The 15543-nt window shown below is 64.4% G+C and overlaps 1 protein-coding gene across 6 annotated transcripts in view; it reads left to right on the top strand.

The window, feature by feature from the left end:
- Window positions 1–15543, top strand: part of IQSEC1 (IQ motif and Sec7 domain ArfGEF 1) — a 329670-nt gene that overhangs the window by 309280 nt on the left and 4847 nt on the right. For all 6 annotated transcript variants that reach the window (XM_057554670.1, XM_057554669.1, XM_057554667.1 and 3 more), the window contains 8 exons: window positions 1205–1327; window positions 2754–2920; window positions 6851–6990; window positions 7410–7439; window positions 8431–8556; window positions 9394–9493; window positions 10703–10864; window positions 11732–11908. In XM_057554670.1, the coding sequence (XP_057410653.1) occupies window positions 1205–1327; window positions 2754–2920; window positions 6851–6990; window positions 7410–7439; window positions 8431–8556; window positions 9394–9493; window positions 10703–10864; window positions 11732–11908 (1025 nt within the window). The remainder of the gene's footprint in view (window positions 1–1204; window positions 1328–2753; window positions 2921–6850; window positions 6991–7409; window positions 7440–8430; window positions 8557–9393; window positions 9494–10702; window positions 10865–11731; window positions 11909–15543) is intronic.

Below are 15543 nucleotides of genomic sequence, written 5' to 3'. Positions count from 1 at the left end.
CGTGGGATGGGTGACCCAGCCGGTGGGCCAGGAACGGGATCAAAGCAGGGTAAAGACTGACCCTCAGTAAAAACGGCAGGGCGCCCTGGCCACGTACACCTGCCACCTCCGGGCGCCCCTGGGAGGAGGTGGGCGTGGGCTGCGGCCTCTCTGTTTCACAGGTGAGCAGACCCAGGCTCGGGGGGTGGGGGTGGGGGTCTGGCCTGGGTGTCCCCCCCACAGACACACCCACGTGCACACACATATATGTACACTAGTGTTCACTCAGTCACACGCAGACACACACACCGGAGAGGCAGCGAGCCGTTGGCGGTGCCTGGCGTGTGGCCGGCTTGTGGCGTCTGTCCCACCTGGGCTGCTCTCTCCCAGCCCAGCCTTTCTGATAGTTCTGGCCCTGCCCTGATAGTGTGGTTGGTGCCCCCTCCCCCTTTGAAATCCGGGAGGAACCGTCCAAGGAGAGCACGCTAGCTGCTCCGTGAATGGGGCCCAAGACCATGTGGTCTGGCCCCCTCCCCTGCAGCCACCCCTGCTCCCCCCCACGCCCCCTCCGAGCTGCTCCTCGTCCGTAGGAAATCCGCACATTGTTCTCCTTGGATCAGAAAATAGCAGCGGCCTCAGGAAGCAGCGAGACCCCCCGCCCCCAGGCATCCTACTCGGATGCTGGTCAGCGAATTGTGCTGCGGGGCCCCTGCCCTCACCCTGCCCCAACAGCCTTGAGCGCTCAGCGCATCGCCCCAGGGGAGGGGGCCCACGGCCGGGGTCTCTGCAGCCCCGCTGGGGTGGTCACGCGAGGGTTCCTGTTGCAGACCCGTCTACCGTTCAGGGTCACGGTCAGAGGCAGGAGCAGGCTGTGCTGGGGCGGGGCTGTGATAAGAGGTACCTGTGACCTGCGGCCTCCCCAGCTCTGCCCGCCTTGTGGGATTGGCAGGTGAGGGCGGCACAGCCCCTCCAGAGGCCCCGCAGAAATGCCCGGGAAAGCGTTGACGTGAGCGGCAGGCCCAGGGCGCGGTGGCTGCAGGGCCAGTGGGTGCCCAGACCTCCACCTCCCCCTGTGGAGGAGGGAGCTGACTCCGGCCGTCCTCCCTCTCGGGCCTCCCGGCGCTGACCCCTTGTGCTCCCTCCGCCCTCTGCGGGCCGTGCTTGCCTTGCACCCGGTGGGAAGGTGGGCAGGGGACGCTGACGGGGCCGCCTTCTCTCATTTCAGCTGCGTGGTGGACGAGATGGACTTCTCCGCCATGGAGCTGGACGAGGCCCTCCGGAAGTTCCAGGCGCACATCCGGGTCCAGGGGGAGGCCCAGAAGGTGGAGCGGCTGATCGAGGCCTTCAGGTGGGGGCGGGGCAGGTGTCAGGTAGAGAAAGCGTCCGCACTCGAAGACCGTGGCTCAAGGGCAGACTCCCCTTCAGGGTCAGGTGGCTATGAGCTTCCAGGGGCGGGGTTGCGGGGGGCCGCAGCCCCTCCTCTGCTGCGTGCTGTGCGGCTCGGTGCTGGAGCCAGGGCCTCCAACGTCTTTGTGGTCCTCTCGTCCTCACTGGTTTGGGAGTCCATCTGTGTCGCCACTCATCTGCTCGTTCACAGGGGCAGGTGCTCCCTCAGTGACGCAGAGGGCCTGGTTCTGACACCTGCACCTCTGTGTGACCTTGCGCTGGTTACATAACCTCTCTGTGCCTCACGTCCTTGCCAGTAGAGAGGGGTTGATGAAGGCACCTACCCTGGAGTGGGTGGAAGGATTAAACCACTCAGGCCGTGCGGGCTCACTCCGCCCAGCGCCTGGCCCCCCAGAGAGCCTGCAGTCAAGGCGGGCTGTCCCTGCACCATCTTCCATGCTGGGATGGTGTGCACACTGGCTGCGTAGGGGGTCCATGCCCTGCGCTGGGTGTGGGAGACCCAGCCCTCTGGTCTCAGCAGGGGTGGTGGGTTCACAGAGGAGCAAGGTCGCAGGAGGAGAAACTCCAGGCCCTGGGAGGGGAGCGTTCAGACACTTCCATTCAGGAGGGCTTCCTGGAAGGGGTGGCACTTAACAGGGAAGACGAAATTGAAGCCCACATCGTCTAAGCTCCCATGCCTGCTGCCTGCAGGATGTGGGCCTCGGTCACGGTGCCCCACCCGGTTCCTCTTCTCCATCCCTGCCCCACACACCTACCCCTGCACAAGGTCGCCAGTGGAGGGAACTGTGGGGTGGGGTGTGGGGCGTATTCGAGGCAGTGAGGACGTGAGCAGATGACTTTGTGAGGCAGTTTGTAGCGAGACTGTTAGTTCGGCTGCCGCAACAAAGACACCCGCCGCAGCCACTGTGGCTGAAACGCCCCGGAGGTGGGCCACCCTCTGAGCTGGCGTGGAGGAGGCCTGGGCTCCTGTCACCTGAGGTCCCCGGGGGCAGATGCAACACCCATCACATCCACGTTCCAGGCAGGCAGAGAGCATGGAGGGCACCCCCTGCCTTTAAGGCACAGCCTCGAAGGTGCCGACATCGCATCAGCTGGAACTTAGCACGTGGCTGCACGGGGACCGAGGAATGTGGTCCTCAGCCCCGAGCAGCCACATGCCGGCCGAACTACGGGCGGGTGGGACTTAACTCACATGGAGGTGGTGAGTGGACGGTCAGGGCCGGCTCTGCCAGACGGGCGACATCCCCGTGTACCAGAAACGGAGGCTCCGAGGTCAGTGACCAGCCTTAGCTGTTTAGGGCCGCTCACGGGTGAGGGGCGGACTGGCCTCCTGCCCTGGCTGAAGCACCACCCCCATCCGCCCCCAGCCAGCGGTACTGCATCTGCAACCCCGGGGTGGTGCGGCAGTTCCGGAACCCAGACACCATCTTCATCCTGGCCTTCGCCATCATCCTGCTCAACACCGACATGTACAGCCCCAACGTCAAGCCCGAGCGCAAGATGAAGCTGGAGGACTTCGTCAAGAACCTCCGAGGTGAGCTGCCCTGGCCCCGGCGGGACGCCCCCCCCTCGCCGCCAGCACGCACCTGACCGGGGTGCGCGCAGTGCAGCCTCACGTGGGGAGGGCGGGGGTTCCTCCCCGAAGGAGCTCACGCAGCGCACATTCCCGCAGAGGGCGCTGAATGCTGTGGCGGGGGCACTCGGGGGGGAGGCGGCGTGTTGTCTCAGAGGACCGCGGGGTTCGGCAGGCCCAGGGCGCCAGAGGGCAGAGGCCTGAGAGCGCAGCTCGGCTCAGCGCCCGGGGCCGGGCCGCACACGGTGGATCCAGGCCTGCTGCAGGGCCAGAGGGAGGATGGACCGCAGGCTGGGTGCTGGGCGCCCCGGGGCCTCCGAGCACGGGGGGTGGGATGGGATGGGGGCCGGCACTGCCCTGCCCCCATCACTGCTGCCCACACAGCGTCGCCCACCACCCCCCTCCCTCAGTGGTCCTCCTGGAACAGACTAGCCTTCTTGTTTTCGTCGTCTTACTTAAACGTATGTATTTTTAAAAGGGACTTTATGTCATCACTGTAAGCGGGAAGCCGGTAGCATTTGTCACACATGGGCATCACTTATGAAAATGAGCGCCGTGAAAAGACAAAACCGCTGTGGATTCCAGCCAAGCTGTTCCTGGCTGGGCCCCGGGCCCGAGGCTGCCCTCTCCTCCCTGGCAGGTGGGCCCATGTGGGGCAGGTGCCCAGGGGCTGGGCAGCCAGACGGAGGCTTCCTCCTGTGTCGCCAGGCAGGAGAGGGACGGAAAAGGGAACGGCTGTCTCTGTGTTTGCTGCCGGCAGGTCCCTCCTGTCTGTGGAGTCCCGGGCGGGGGGACTGTCCCTCTCCTTGGGAAACAGCTGTAAGGGACTGAAGTCCCTTTAGAAATGGCATCATAATTTTATAAAAGGGAAACAACTGATCTGAATCAAGTCCAACTTTTCGAGCTGTTTAAATTTTTCATTTTGTCCTTCATTTGTGTAAAGCTGCTCCGTCGTCCCGTCCCCCAGAGCAGAGCGCCCCCTGGGGGTGGGCCCCACCCTGACAGGCGGTCCCGCAGGGAGGTGGGCTCAGGGCCCTCCCCATGCGGCCCTCCGCAGGCCCCAGGGAGGGGCAGGCCTCAGCCGTAGTTCCTAGGAACCTCGTTAATAAGAGATCAAGTCACCAGGCCAGGTGAGGGAGCGGGGCGGTCAGCAGACACTGATGGTCCTGGGGCTGCACCCCCTCCCCTCCTCTCCGTCACCTCAAGCCCCTCTCCTCGCTGGGCCTGGTCTGGTCTGGTCTCCACGGCGTCCCCGTGGTCCCGGATGCAGGCGGCTGCTCTGCAGCTGCCAGGAAAGCTGGCCGTGAGCTGTGTGCTGTTGGCGACCCCGGGGAGCTTCAGGGACTCTGATTTTTGTCTCTGGTTTAGCAGCTCAGCCATGTAACCGGGGCCTCTCCTGTGTGAGAACTGAGACAGAAATGAGGCCCGTGGAGAGAGGCTCGGGGGAAGACGGGGCTGCTGGGTCACATACTTGCCGGTCGGCCGCCCTCATATCCGCGGCTTCATGGCTCGTGCGCATCCGCCATCCCGGCAGTCTGGGGGAGGGGGGGGTTTGTCACCCCAGTTCCCAGGGCAGGGGCTGAGCACCCCAGAACCAGGAGAGGAAGCCACTGATTCTTTCTCGCGAGCCTGGGCTGTTCCCACCAATCACCTCTTTTCTTTAAGCCAGGGACTCGAGCGTTCTCTGCCCCATCTTCCTTGAGCTTCAGAAGGTTCAGAGAGGGAGGGGACTTGCCCGAGGTCACACAGCAAGTGTGTGTCAGAGGAGGCAGGACGCTGGCCTCCCAAAGCCAGGTCGGTGCTCTGCGCTGAGCACACGTCCCAGCTTGTTATTTTTAGAGAGTGCCCCCCTGCCCCAACGTGCAGCGGACACACATTTTCTCTGGAATCGCTCAGTGTGCCCAGGGGGTCCAGCTGCAGGGTGGGGCTCTGGGAGTTCAGGGATAGGCAGGGGAGGAACCTGGAAGCCAGGCAAGCGATATTTTGCTTTTATTGATATTTGCCTTCAGACTTTTTAAATGTCTATTTTGAATGGGTCTTATCCTCACATAGTTCAAAACCCAGAAAGTAACGTGACCCAGCAGTTGCCCTCCTTGGAATTTACCCAGATGAGCTGAAAACTTATGTCCACACAGAAACCTGCACACGGATGTTTATAGCAGCTTTATTCACATTCGCCAAAACTAGGACGCCGCCAAGCTGTCCTTCCGTAGATGAGTGGATAAATCTTGGTCCATCCAAACAATGGGATATTATTCAGCACTGAAAAGAAATGAGCTACCAAGTCATGAAAAGACACGGGGGAACCTTAAAGGAACATCGCTAAGTGAAAGCAGCCTATCTGAAAGCCTGCACCCTGATTCCCTCTGTGCCGCGTTCTGCAGGAGGCAAAGCTGTGGAGACAGTCAGGAGACCAGTGGTTGCCAGTGGTCGGGGGGGGAGGGGTGGAAAGGAGAAGCACAAAGGGGTCTTTAGGGCAGGGAAAATTCCGTATGGTATCATGATGGCGGACACGTGGCGTCGTCGATTTGTCCAGACCCGTAGGGCGGACAGCAGCAAAAGCGAACCCTCGTGTGAGCCGTGGGCTCTGGTGACCCGGACGTGTCTGCGTGGGCTCTTCAGCTGTAACGAAGGCACCGTTCTGGTCGGGGCGCTGATTGTCGGGGAGCTGGGGGTATATGGGAGCTCTCTGTGCTCTCCCCTGAATTTCGCTATGACCTTAAAACTGCTCTGAAAAAACAGCTGATCAGAAAAAAGCCAGAAAGTGTAAAAGGTGCACAGCAGGGCCCTTCCCATCCCTGGAGGTCATCGGCTTTGAGTCCCTGCTGTGCCTCCCAGCGCTTCTCGTGGGCGCCGGTACAAACGTGCACGGCTGGTCTGACCCTCTTCCACTCGGCGCCTCACTCTTGTGTTCGGTAAATCTAAGGGCTGTTGCCAAGGCTTGCCGTGGCCTTCCTCGTTCCTGCGGGCGTGCAGTGACCCCTGTCCCAGGAGTCCTCGTATGCGGACCGCTTAGCCAGTCCCCTGTGATGGGTTAGCTCCCGTTTTCTGCAATTTGGAAGCAGCGCCGCGTTGAATGTCACGCCCCACGGGACAGATCCCCCAGATCCACTCAGTGGGCCCGAGGGTGCTTGAATTTATGACTGGCAGGTGGTGCTGGACAGCCCACCAGAGGGCTTGAGCCGTCCCACTGCCCCACGTACCGCCTGCAGACTGAGGGCCGGGGGGCTGCGCGTCTCTGTCGTGAGCAGGGCTGGGACTTCCTGACAGCACTTTTGGGGCCGTGCAGCAGAAAGGGCGCACGCTTGTTGTCAGAGCGACCCGGGTTCAAGTCCCAGAACTGGGACAGCAGCCACGCAGACCCCCTGAGCTCTCGTGTCGGGGCGGTGGGGGTGGCCCCGTGAGCTGCCCTGGTCCCTGTAAAGTCACCGTGCTCTTGGTGGCCTGTGTCACTGAGGAGAGGACTCGTAGCTCAGAGAGACCACGACTCAGGCCGACAAGGGGCAAAGTGAGGATGTGGGCCGGGCAGCCCCATCTGCACAGCCTCCCCGCACCCCAGCCCCGTCCCCAGGCCCCCGCCAGCCCGTCGGTGCAATGGGGACCGTGGTGCCCGCCCCACAGGGCGGCGGCTGGGATCGAGCGGGGCCGTGTGTGCGGAGCCCCCTGGGCATGGCTGCAAGGTGGCACAGGCCCCTGCACACTCATCCGGGGGCAGTGCCAGCCTGGTCCCTGGTGCGGGGGCTCCGAGAACACGTGTAGTGGACGGAGCAGGGGCAGCTGCTGGGGGTCTGGAGGCCTTTGGTTCAGCTGGGGGCTGGCAGGGGGACCACTGTCCGGATTTGGCTGAGAACCCGGTGCCTTGGGGTGAGCCCTGCCCCTGTCCCCTACCAGGCGTGGACGACGGGGAGGACATCCCCCGGGAGATGCTGATCGGGATCTACGAGCGGATCCGCAAGCGGGAGCTGAAGACCAACGAGGACCACGTGTCACAGGTGCAGAAGGTGGAGAAGCTCATCGTGGGGAAGAAGCCGGTAGGTGGTCTCCGTCCCCACCGCAGAGGGAGCCCCGCGGGAGGCCCGGGGTTCCCAAGACCCACCCACCCCGCGACCCCAGGCTGCCCCGCTGGCTCGGCTTTGGCCAGTAGCCGCAGTGCCTTTGGAACCTGTTCCCTTCCAGGTGGGGTTGGTCAATTATGTCACGTTTGGGGCTTTTTAAGGGAGTAGCAACCCTTCTCTCTGGGTCCCCTTTGACGAGAATCTGAGGCTCTTAACAAACCAGTGGCCGGGGCTGTGCAGTGGCCCCCTGGCGGCCTGGGCTCCCCGTCAGAGCCCGCGGGGGGCGCCCTGGGAGGCGCTGTGGGGGGGCGTCACCCCGGGGTCTCCGTCAGGGCCCAGGTGTGTACTTGGAACCTTAACATCTCTTGTTGTCTGTTCACTGCTCCCCCCTGTAGATTGGATCCCTGCACCACGGACTCGGCTGTGTGAGTTCCCCTCGGCTTTCGCCTTCCGTGATCCCCACTCCCCCGCAGCTCGCGGCTCCCAGACCCACAGTTCTGGCTGCATGAGTTAATTTCCGGAGCCATAAGAAATTTGATTTTCACAGTTATCTCCGCCTCAGATCTCTGCGAGCACGCGGGAGGGTTGTGCTGTCAGGCCCAGAGCAGCTGGTCCCCTGCCGTCTCTTCTGGGCCCAGTTGAGCTCAGAGATGCCGCTTGTCCCTCGGCCCTGAGACCCTGTGCCTGAACAGATGACCTTGGTGTGGCGTTGAGGCCTCCCCGTCCCCACCCAGCCCACGCTGTGCCTCCCAGGTCCCTTTCGCTGCCGGGGCTGGCAGTAGTGTGCCTGCTGGCCGTCGTGTGGTCTGCTCCTTACCCCCCCAGCAGCCGGGTCAGCTGCCCCTGCAGAGGGCCCGAGGCCCCCGGCACTCCCGTGACCTGCCCTCGCCCACCTCCCCAGCCCTGCGTCCTGCCCTCCTTTCTCGCTCACACTCTGCTGCGGACAACGCTGCCCCCTGAGGGCACCAGGCTGGGCCCGCGTCCCCTCCCTCTCACCTGCGGGTCGCTGAGCTCGGGCCTGGAGAGCAGCCCCACGCAGGGCCGTGTGTGCCCACGGCCGCGTGTGCAGAGGGCAGGGACCAGCCCCTCGAGGTGGTGACTGCCGGCTCGGGACCCCGCACGGCTCCCCCAGACCCAGCTGTCGGGGCTGAGAGCCTTCAGGAGGGGGGGCCTGGGGGCGGGGAGGCCCGGGCTCTGCAGCCTCCTGTGTGTGCGGCTCGGGGCGCACGTGGCGGGTGCTTTGGGGGCTCAGAAGATACGCGTGGCGCCCTGGCGGGGGCTCCACGAGCCCAGTGCTGAGAGGAGTCGGAGGGCGGCCTCCCTGGAGCAGGGGCCTCCGGAGGCCCGAGCGAGGGCAGGGTGGGGGAGTCCCTCGTCCCCGCGGGTGCGTGGAGCTGACGCCGCCCCTCCACACAGGTGCTCTCGCTGCCGCACCGGCGCCTGGTCTGCTACTGCCGGCTTTTCGAGGTTCCAGACCCAAATAAGCCCCAGAAGCTGGGGCTGCACCAGCGAGAAATCTTCCTGTTCAATGACCTCCTGGTGGTACGTGGTCCCCACGGGGAGGGGCTGGGTGTGCAGACCCCAGAGCGGCTTGGGAGAGTGGCCCCGGCTGCTCCCGGTGTCGGCCGCCTGGGCTCCCACCTCAGGCGGGCTCATCCAGGAAGGGAAAGTCAGCCTCCGCGGGTCCAGGCCTAATCCTGTCCCCTCGGCCGCCGGGGGACCCTCTTCCCGAGACTCCGAGCAGAGGTCTCGCTGCTGCCCAAGCGCGCCCCTGGGGCCAGGCGGGTGCGGCGCTGTCTCGCTGGCCTGGGTCTCAGACCCAGGACTAATGGGCTGAACATGGCAGAGATGGGCTCCCCAAAGGGAAGTTGAGCTCTTTCCCCGAAACAGGTAGCACAGATGTGAGCCAGGGAGATAAAGATGTTCCCGCAGGGAGCAGGGGGCCTGCCCTTTGGAGCTCTTGCCTCCTGCAGGCCCCCTTTTTGCCCGAGACCCTATCCCCTTTCCCCACCTGATTGAGGACCAGCTGCTCTCCTCGGCTTCCTGAGGCTGGAATCTAGACGTGTGGGTTCAAGTCCTTTAAGAGTTCCTGACCTTGAGCAGGTCGTTTCAGACCTCTGGCCTCAGAGTCCTTCTCTGTAGAGCTCATCTCTCAGAGGGTTTCACGGTGCCTTTGGGCCGTGCATGGGGATGGCGGGCGTGAGTGTCCCTCCCTGTATCGGCCCTCCCCCGCCCCGGGGGCCTCCTGACCTTGGAACTGCAGGAGGGTCCTCACCCAGGAGAACTCTAACTGTGGGCCCACTTAGAATCCTGAGCGCCCAGGACTGCTCCCGGCCGCTCGGGCCCAGTGGCTCAGCCTCTGTCTCTGGCTGCCCCCAGGTCACCAAGATCTTCCAGAAGAAGAAGAACTCGGTGACGTACAGCTTCCGACAGTCCTTCTCCCTGTACGGCATGCAGGTCCTACTCTTCGAGAACCAGTGTGAGTGAGTCCCGGGGCCCGTCCACACGTGGCCTGCACCCCGTGGCAGGAGGCGGCCTTGCCTTGGCTTCTCCCAGGCAGCACCAGGGAGGCTGATGCCACGCGCACTGTCCTGACCGTCAGGCCCCTCTTGGAAGGGGTGGCGGTGGTAGTGACCACCCAGCAGCGGCCCGAGCAGACCGAGTCCTCAGGCAGAGGCCGCGCCCAGACCACTTTCAGGTTCCCAGGGCTCAGCCCTCGGCCCTGGACGCGGTGCTAGCGAGAGCCGACCCTGACCTTCTGTAGGACATGCCTCGCACCCGGGGTCTCAAACTGGCAGCCCCTGGTCAGTCGCAGCTCAGTTATGTTACGTTTGAACTTTATTTTAAATTTGTTGAGCTCATACTAACATCTTCCCATAAGATTCAGGTATGCGTGGCTCGTCTTGTAAAGCTGGGTTTGGGCGGATGGCGGGCAGTAGCGGGCGGCACACCCCCCCGAGACTCTGCAGCCGCAGTCTCACCCTGCCCGCTTCCCGCATTTAGGAAACCTGCTCAGGCCTCTAGGCGTTTGAGGTCCCAGCCCTGACCCAGGTCTGAACCACGGTGGGATTGGTGTTTGGGCCAAGAACCTTCACGCACTCAGTGGTGGATGCTTGATTCCCACTGAGGAGAGAGGCTGCCGGGACACCAAAGCCCCAGAGACCCCGAGAGCACGGAGGAGGCATCGGGCCGGTCTGAGCAGAGGACTGTTGGGTGTGGGGTGCCCATAGTGTACCCCAAAGGAGCTGGGGGCCTGGAGACCAGTCGGGAGAGGACAGAAGAGTCCGAAGTGACTGGTTAAGACTGTCCCCGAGAGGGGACACGACCTCCCCCTCCTCCCAGGCTCGGTGCCTGGCCGAGTGACCAAGGATCCTGACCCTAAAGAGTCCAGGCTCCACGCCCTTCCGGTGGGGAAGAACGAGGGCCCTGGCTTTGCCTCAGATCAGTCGGATCTGCCCTTGACTTGAACACAGAGCAACACAGACCCAGGTCAGGAGCCGGAGACTGCCTGGTGGTCTGTCCAGGCTGCACCGTGAAGCCTTTCCTCCCTGGAGGGATGCGTCCTCTGGGAGCCTGGCCTCGGCGTGCTCCCACACCCCGGCTGAATGGAGACCCGCTGGTACTTTGCCAGCCAGAAGGGAGGTGGCAGAGCCCGCCCTGAGGCCCGCGCTCTCCTCCTCTTCTGCAGATTACCCCAACGGCATCCGGCTCACATCCGCCGTCCCCGGAGCAGACATCAAAGTGCTAATAAACTTTAACGCCCCCAATCCTCAAGACCGGAAGAAATTCACTGATGACCTGCGGGAGTCCATCGCGGAGGTGCAGGAGATGGAAAAGCACAGGATAGAGAGTAAGTCACGGATGCCCGGCGGGGGGCCTGCTGGGTGCAGGCATTGCCTCCCATCTGGGGGCCGAGACAGTGGTGAGAGGCCAGGGTGCAGGGACTCTGTGAGCCCAGAGGTGCGATGCCCTCGGCCTCTTCTGGCCTTCCCACGGCCACGTGACCAGGCAGCCCACCCGCCCAGGTCACAGGAGGCAGCACAGAGGAAGGAGGGGTGGTCAGGGGTCTCTGGGTGGTGGGAGCCGGGCTTCCAAGGCCCAGGCCTGTCCTGCCCAGGGAACTACATCGTGTGCCCTGAGCGGGGGGCCTCTCGGGACCCTGGTCACCCCGTGTCCAGAGCCCTGGACCTGAGCCCTTTGCACTTGAGCGTGGTTGGTATTTGTGTCTTCTGCGCCCGACCACCTGGAGGGGTCAGGGCTGGGGCCATCCCCTGGTTTTCGTTAAAGCCAGTGATACCCCTGCTTCTCCTGGCTCTAAGCCTCCTTCCTGGAGGCACGTGGGTGCCCCCACCCCTGGCCTCCATCCACAGCCAGGCCGGGTTAACTCCTCTCCAGACCCGCGCAAATCCGCCTCCTAGGAAAGTGACTGACCTTCCTGCAGACCTCGGGCACTCTGGTCTCTCCAGCCTCCTTTCCGGGGTCTCATTTCGGCCCCTTTGGTCGCAGGTGCCGTTGCTTCTGCTCTTTCCCAGACGACCTTGCCCCTCACTTGCCCCCTTCCGGGGAGGTGGCGGCTCAGCCCGGTGCCACCCTGAGCAGAGGCCCCCCCCGAGTCCTCTGCGTTGCCCTCCGGGGGGGCCCAGCCCCTTGCCCTCCCCAAGCCACCCTTGGCTGGGGGCCACGCTCCCCTCACTGGGCGCCTCGGCCTCTGTTCCAGCGGAGCTCGAGAAGCAGAAGGGCGTCGTGCGGCCCAGCATGTCCCAGTGCTCCAGCCTCAAGAAGGAGCCGGGCGGCGGGACCCTGAGCCGGGCCTGCCTGGACGACAGCTACGCCAGCGGCGAGGGCCTCAAGCGCAGCGCCCTCAGCAGCTCCCTGCGCGACCTCTCAGAAGCGGGTAAGAGCTGGGCCCAGGACCGCCCCCTACCCAGCGCACGCGGGACTCGGCCGCCCGTGGCCGACGGGGCTTGCGTCGGCCGGAAGGGGCTGTGTTGGAGGCTCGGACGGTGGAGGGGCTCGGACGGAGCTCACTTGGGTGGCCGTCCCCAAACCAAAGCAGTATCTGGCCACGCAGAGAGGGCGTCCCCCAAAGGCCAAAGGAAACGGGGCCGAATGGTCAAAGGCAGGACAGCCGGGAGGTTACCCCTGGTCTCCCTTGCTTATTTATTTTATTCTTTTATTTGTTTTCTGAAATTTGCTCTCACGCAGAGTGAGTCGGCCCCGCTGATGGGTGTGTCCCCTGTACTCTGTGCTGCCCCGTCCTTGTGCTTCATGCTGATGAATGAGATGGAGTGAAGCCCTTGACACTGTGTCTGGGACCCCGTCTCCCACTGTCCCAGGTCTTGCTTTCCGCACAGAGGTCTCCCTTCCTGGGAAACCCGGGCCTCCGTCCAGCCCAGAGACACGGCCACGCCTGGCCCTGGGACGTCAGGGGAAAGCCCTGGCGGAAATGTGATTGTCGTTGTTGTTTCTTTGTTCCTGTGTGCGTCTGATTCGCTGCTAGCCTCTTAGCGTGCAAGCAAGCAGCACCCCTCGAGCCGCCCGGGCTCCCTGGGGCGGGGGCTGTGCGTGGGGCATCAGCGAGCAGGGAGCTTCTGCCGGCAGCCCTGCCTGACCTCGGCTGGGGCGGGGGGTGGGGAGCGGGGAGGTGAGCGCTGCTGCAGCCTGCTTTGCCTGCCAGCGCGGTCGGTTGGTCGGAGGAGCCGCGGGGTGAGGCGATGCACGCCAGCGGCTCTTCAGCCCCCCACTAGGCGTGGCCAGCCAGGCAGCTTCTCCCTTGAGGGAGCTCAGGGGCTGCGGCGCAGCGGAGGGAGCCGGACACGGGGGCACGTGGCTGTGCCAGGACCCCAGGCTCCCACCCCGAGGCCCCAGCTGTCCCAGCCGCAGGAGCCTGACGTAACCGCGGCTCTGCTGGCGAAGACCCTCTCAGGCTGAGACCAGCCTCCTCCTCTCCAGGGCCCAGCGGACCCCTCCCCACCAGGGCCTCGCCCACCCCACCGGCCTCAGGCATCACCGCTTGACCAGCGCTGGGCCCCCGTACAGAGCCTGCTGATGACCCCATCCCTCCCTTCAGCTTACTCATTTCCCAGAAATGTTTTTCTTTTTTTTTTTTGAGTTGGATTTTTTTCTTTGTTTCTGTCTCGTCATTTTTTTTTTTTCCATAGTGAAAATCCGAATTGCATGGCCAGCGTGAGAGTCAAGCAGGGCTTCTCAACCCCGGCTCTGTTGACATCTTGTGCCAGAGCACTCCTGGCCTCTGCCCACCAGACGCCAGTAACACCCCCCAGTCATGACAGCCAGTAATGTCCCCCCAAATTGCCAGGTGCCCTTTGGGGGAGAAGTACCACCCCTGGTTGGCAGAATTGCCGTGGTTGAGAACCGCTGGTTTTCCCCGTGGCTTGTTACACCCAGCTAATCGTAACCAGACTGCTCAGGGCCTCTGCAGGCTGGGGGCCCAGGGCCCGTGTTTGAGTTTGTGCAGTGGGGCAGGTTCTGGCCTCTCTGGGTCCTGTCCAGCCCCCTCGGGTAGCAGTGGCCTCAGCGCAGCCGGCTACGGCCCCTCCAGCTCCCGGTGATCAGGGCCTCAGCTCTCCACTCTCTGCTTGGGGGCCAGACAGAGCCGCGTGCCCAGGTGCATGGCCATGAGAAGGGCGGAGCTCCGAGGTCTGGCTGATTTCTGTTTATCGTTACCGTTGCCATTTTTGTTTGGGGATTCTGAGCCGAGAAGGACTCCAGGGAGCGAGTCCTCTCGGGTCCTAAACCACCGCGAAGAGAAGCCCCGGGAAAGCGCCCCCTGCACCGAAGGTGAGAGGGGCGGTAAGGTGGCTGTTTGAGTCCTGGTGACCGCCAAAGCCCCAGACTGGGACAGGCCCCCGGCGACCTCCAGAGGAAGACGGGCCGGCGCCAGCCGCCTGCCGGAAGACGCCGGAGACGTGCCCCTATGTGCTGGACTAGGTCGGGGCGAAGCTCTCCCGCCCCCGCCGTGCCCCGGCCGAGACGGGCTTGTCGGGAAGAGGTGAGGCCTCTCCCCTCGGGACAGTGACGCCCAGCAGCCGGCTTGTCATCGTTCCCCGAGCAGCTGCCCCAGACCCGCGACCACACGTCCATCCAGGAGGCAGCGCCCGGGGATGTGCCCTCGGCCCGGCACGAACCCCGGGGGCCTGGGAGGCAGCCGTGGTTTGACGGCCCAGGAGGAACCGGGCGGCAGACTTCCCAAGAGGCAGGGGGACGGGCCTGGCCCCCAGCCCGGCTCCCCGCTGAGCTGCGAGGCCTCGTCCCGTGTCTCCGCGTGGTCTTCCTTCAGCTGGGCCCCCTGCTCGTTTCAGTGGCACCAGAGCCCTGCCAGCCTGAGATCAAGGACCCACAGGGACCTCCGACACGGGTGTGACTGGGCCTTAGCTCCTGCCGCAGATCAGTCAAGGCACAGTGGACCCCGTCCACGGACCCCGAGGCCCCCAGCCCCTCGCCAGCCGAGCTGCCCAGCACCGGTCCCCACGGAGAGGACATCTCCCGGGCCCGCGGGGTCTGCCGTCGTTACCCGGGGCGCAGCTGGAGGCCTGCCATGTCCTGCACCTGTTGGGGAAGAGCTGGCGGCCAGTTTCCAGAGCAGCCCCTGCTGTCCCATGATGGGCACTCCGCACGTGTAGCGGCCAGTGGGCCAGCGGCAGCCTCTCCTGGGGTGGGGGCCACGCTCGGGGCGGCCTCCCAAGCAGAGCCCATCAGAGGGCCGCGCAGCACGCCGATTCCGGGGTCTTTGGCTCCGGGCCCTGGTCGAGTTGCACCTCTGGGCTTGGGTTCCCCAGATGCAGGTGGGCCTAGCGCTGCCCTCCAGGATCTGTGAGAGTCAGTACCCACAGAGCACTGGGGGTGGGGCCTGGCCTGTGTGCTGGCCGTTGTCACCCTCAGCGTTGCTAGGGCCACGGCGCGAGACCTCAGGTTGAGCCCTGTCTGCCTGCTGTCCCAACGCCGAGAAGCCAGGAAGGCTGGGAAGAGCCTCGCCGGGCGCCCCGTCTGGGTGCGCCTCCCAAGCTGCCCGTGGCCGGGCTGGCAGGGCCTGCTCTGGCCCTCGAGAGGCGCCGACTGGGGCAGGGCTCACCTGAGGCTTGTGCAGGATCCGGAGATGGTTGGGGGGGACCCCAAAACAGGGCAGGCAAGGAAGGAGTGGTGGGGATACGTGAGTGGGAGCAGCTGTCCCGGCTCCTCCTCCGTCAGTAGGTGGTGTGCACGTGTGCAGACGCCCACACGTGCGTCTGCCGTGGGCAGGTGTCCGCGGGTGTGCCCGGGACTGGAGTGCAGGACTCCTGCGGGGACATCCCGTATCTCCTGCTGACTTGAGAAGCTGAAAAGGTGAAGTCTGAGAAACTCAGAATCACTCCAAGACATCCAAGTTAGAGCTCCCCTGAGTCTTGGCCCACGGTGGGCAGGAGGGGGGCTGTTCAGCTCCAGCGGGGGCAGCGTATGAAGCCGCAGCCCCCAGCCCCGGGCCTGGCCCAGTCCTGTTGGGAGAAGCAGGCCAGCTGGAGGGTGCTGCTG

Source organism: Balaenoptera acutorostrata, chromosome 10 (assembly GCF_949987535.1).
Source record: "Balaenoptera acutorostrata chromosome 10, mBalAcu1.1, whole genome shotgun sequence".
Classification (NCBI taxonomy): domain Eukaryota; kingdom Metazoa; phylum Chordata; class Mammalia; order Artiodactyla; family Balaenopteridae; genus Balaenoptera; species Balaenoptera acutorostrata.
Note: the sequence above shows the minus strand (reverse complement) of the source record. Positions and strands in the feature narration are given on the sequence as shown.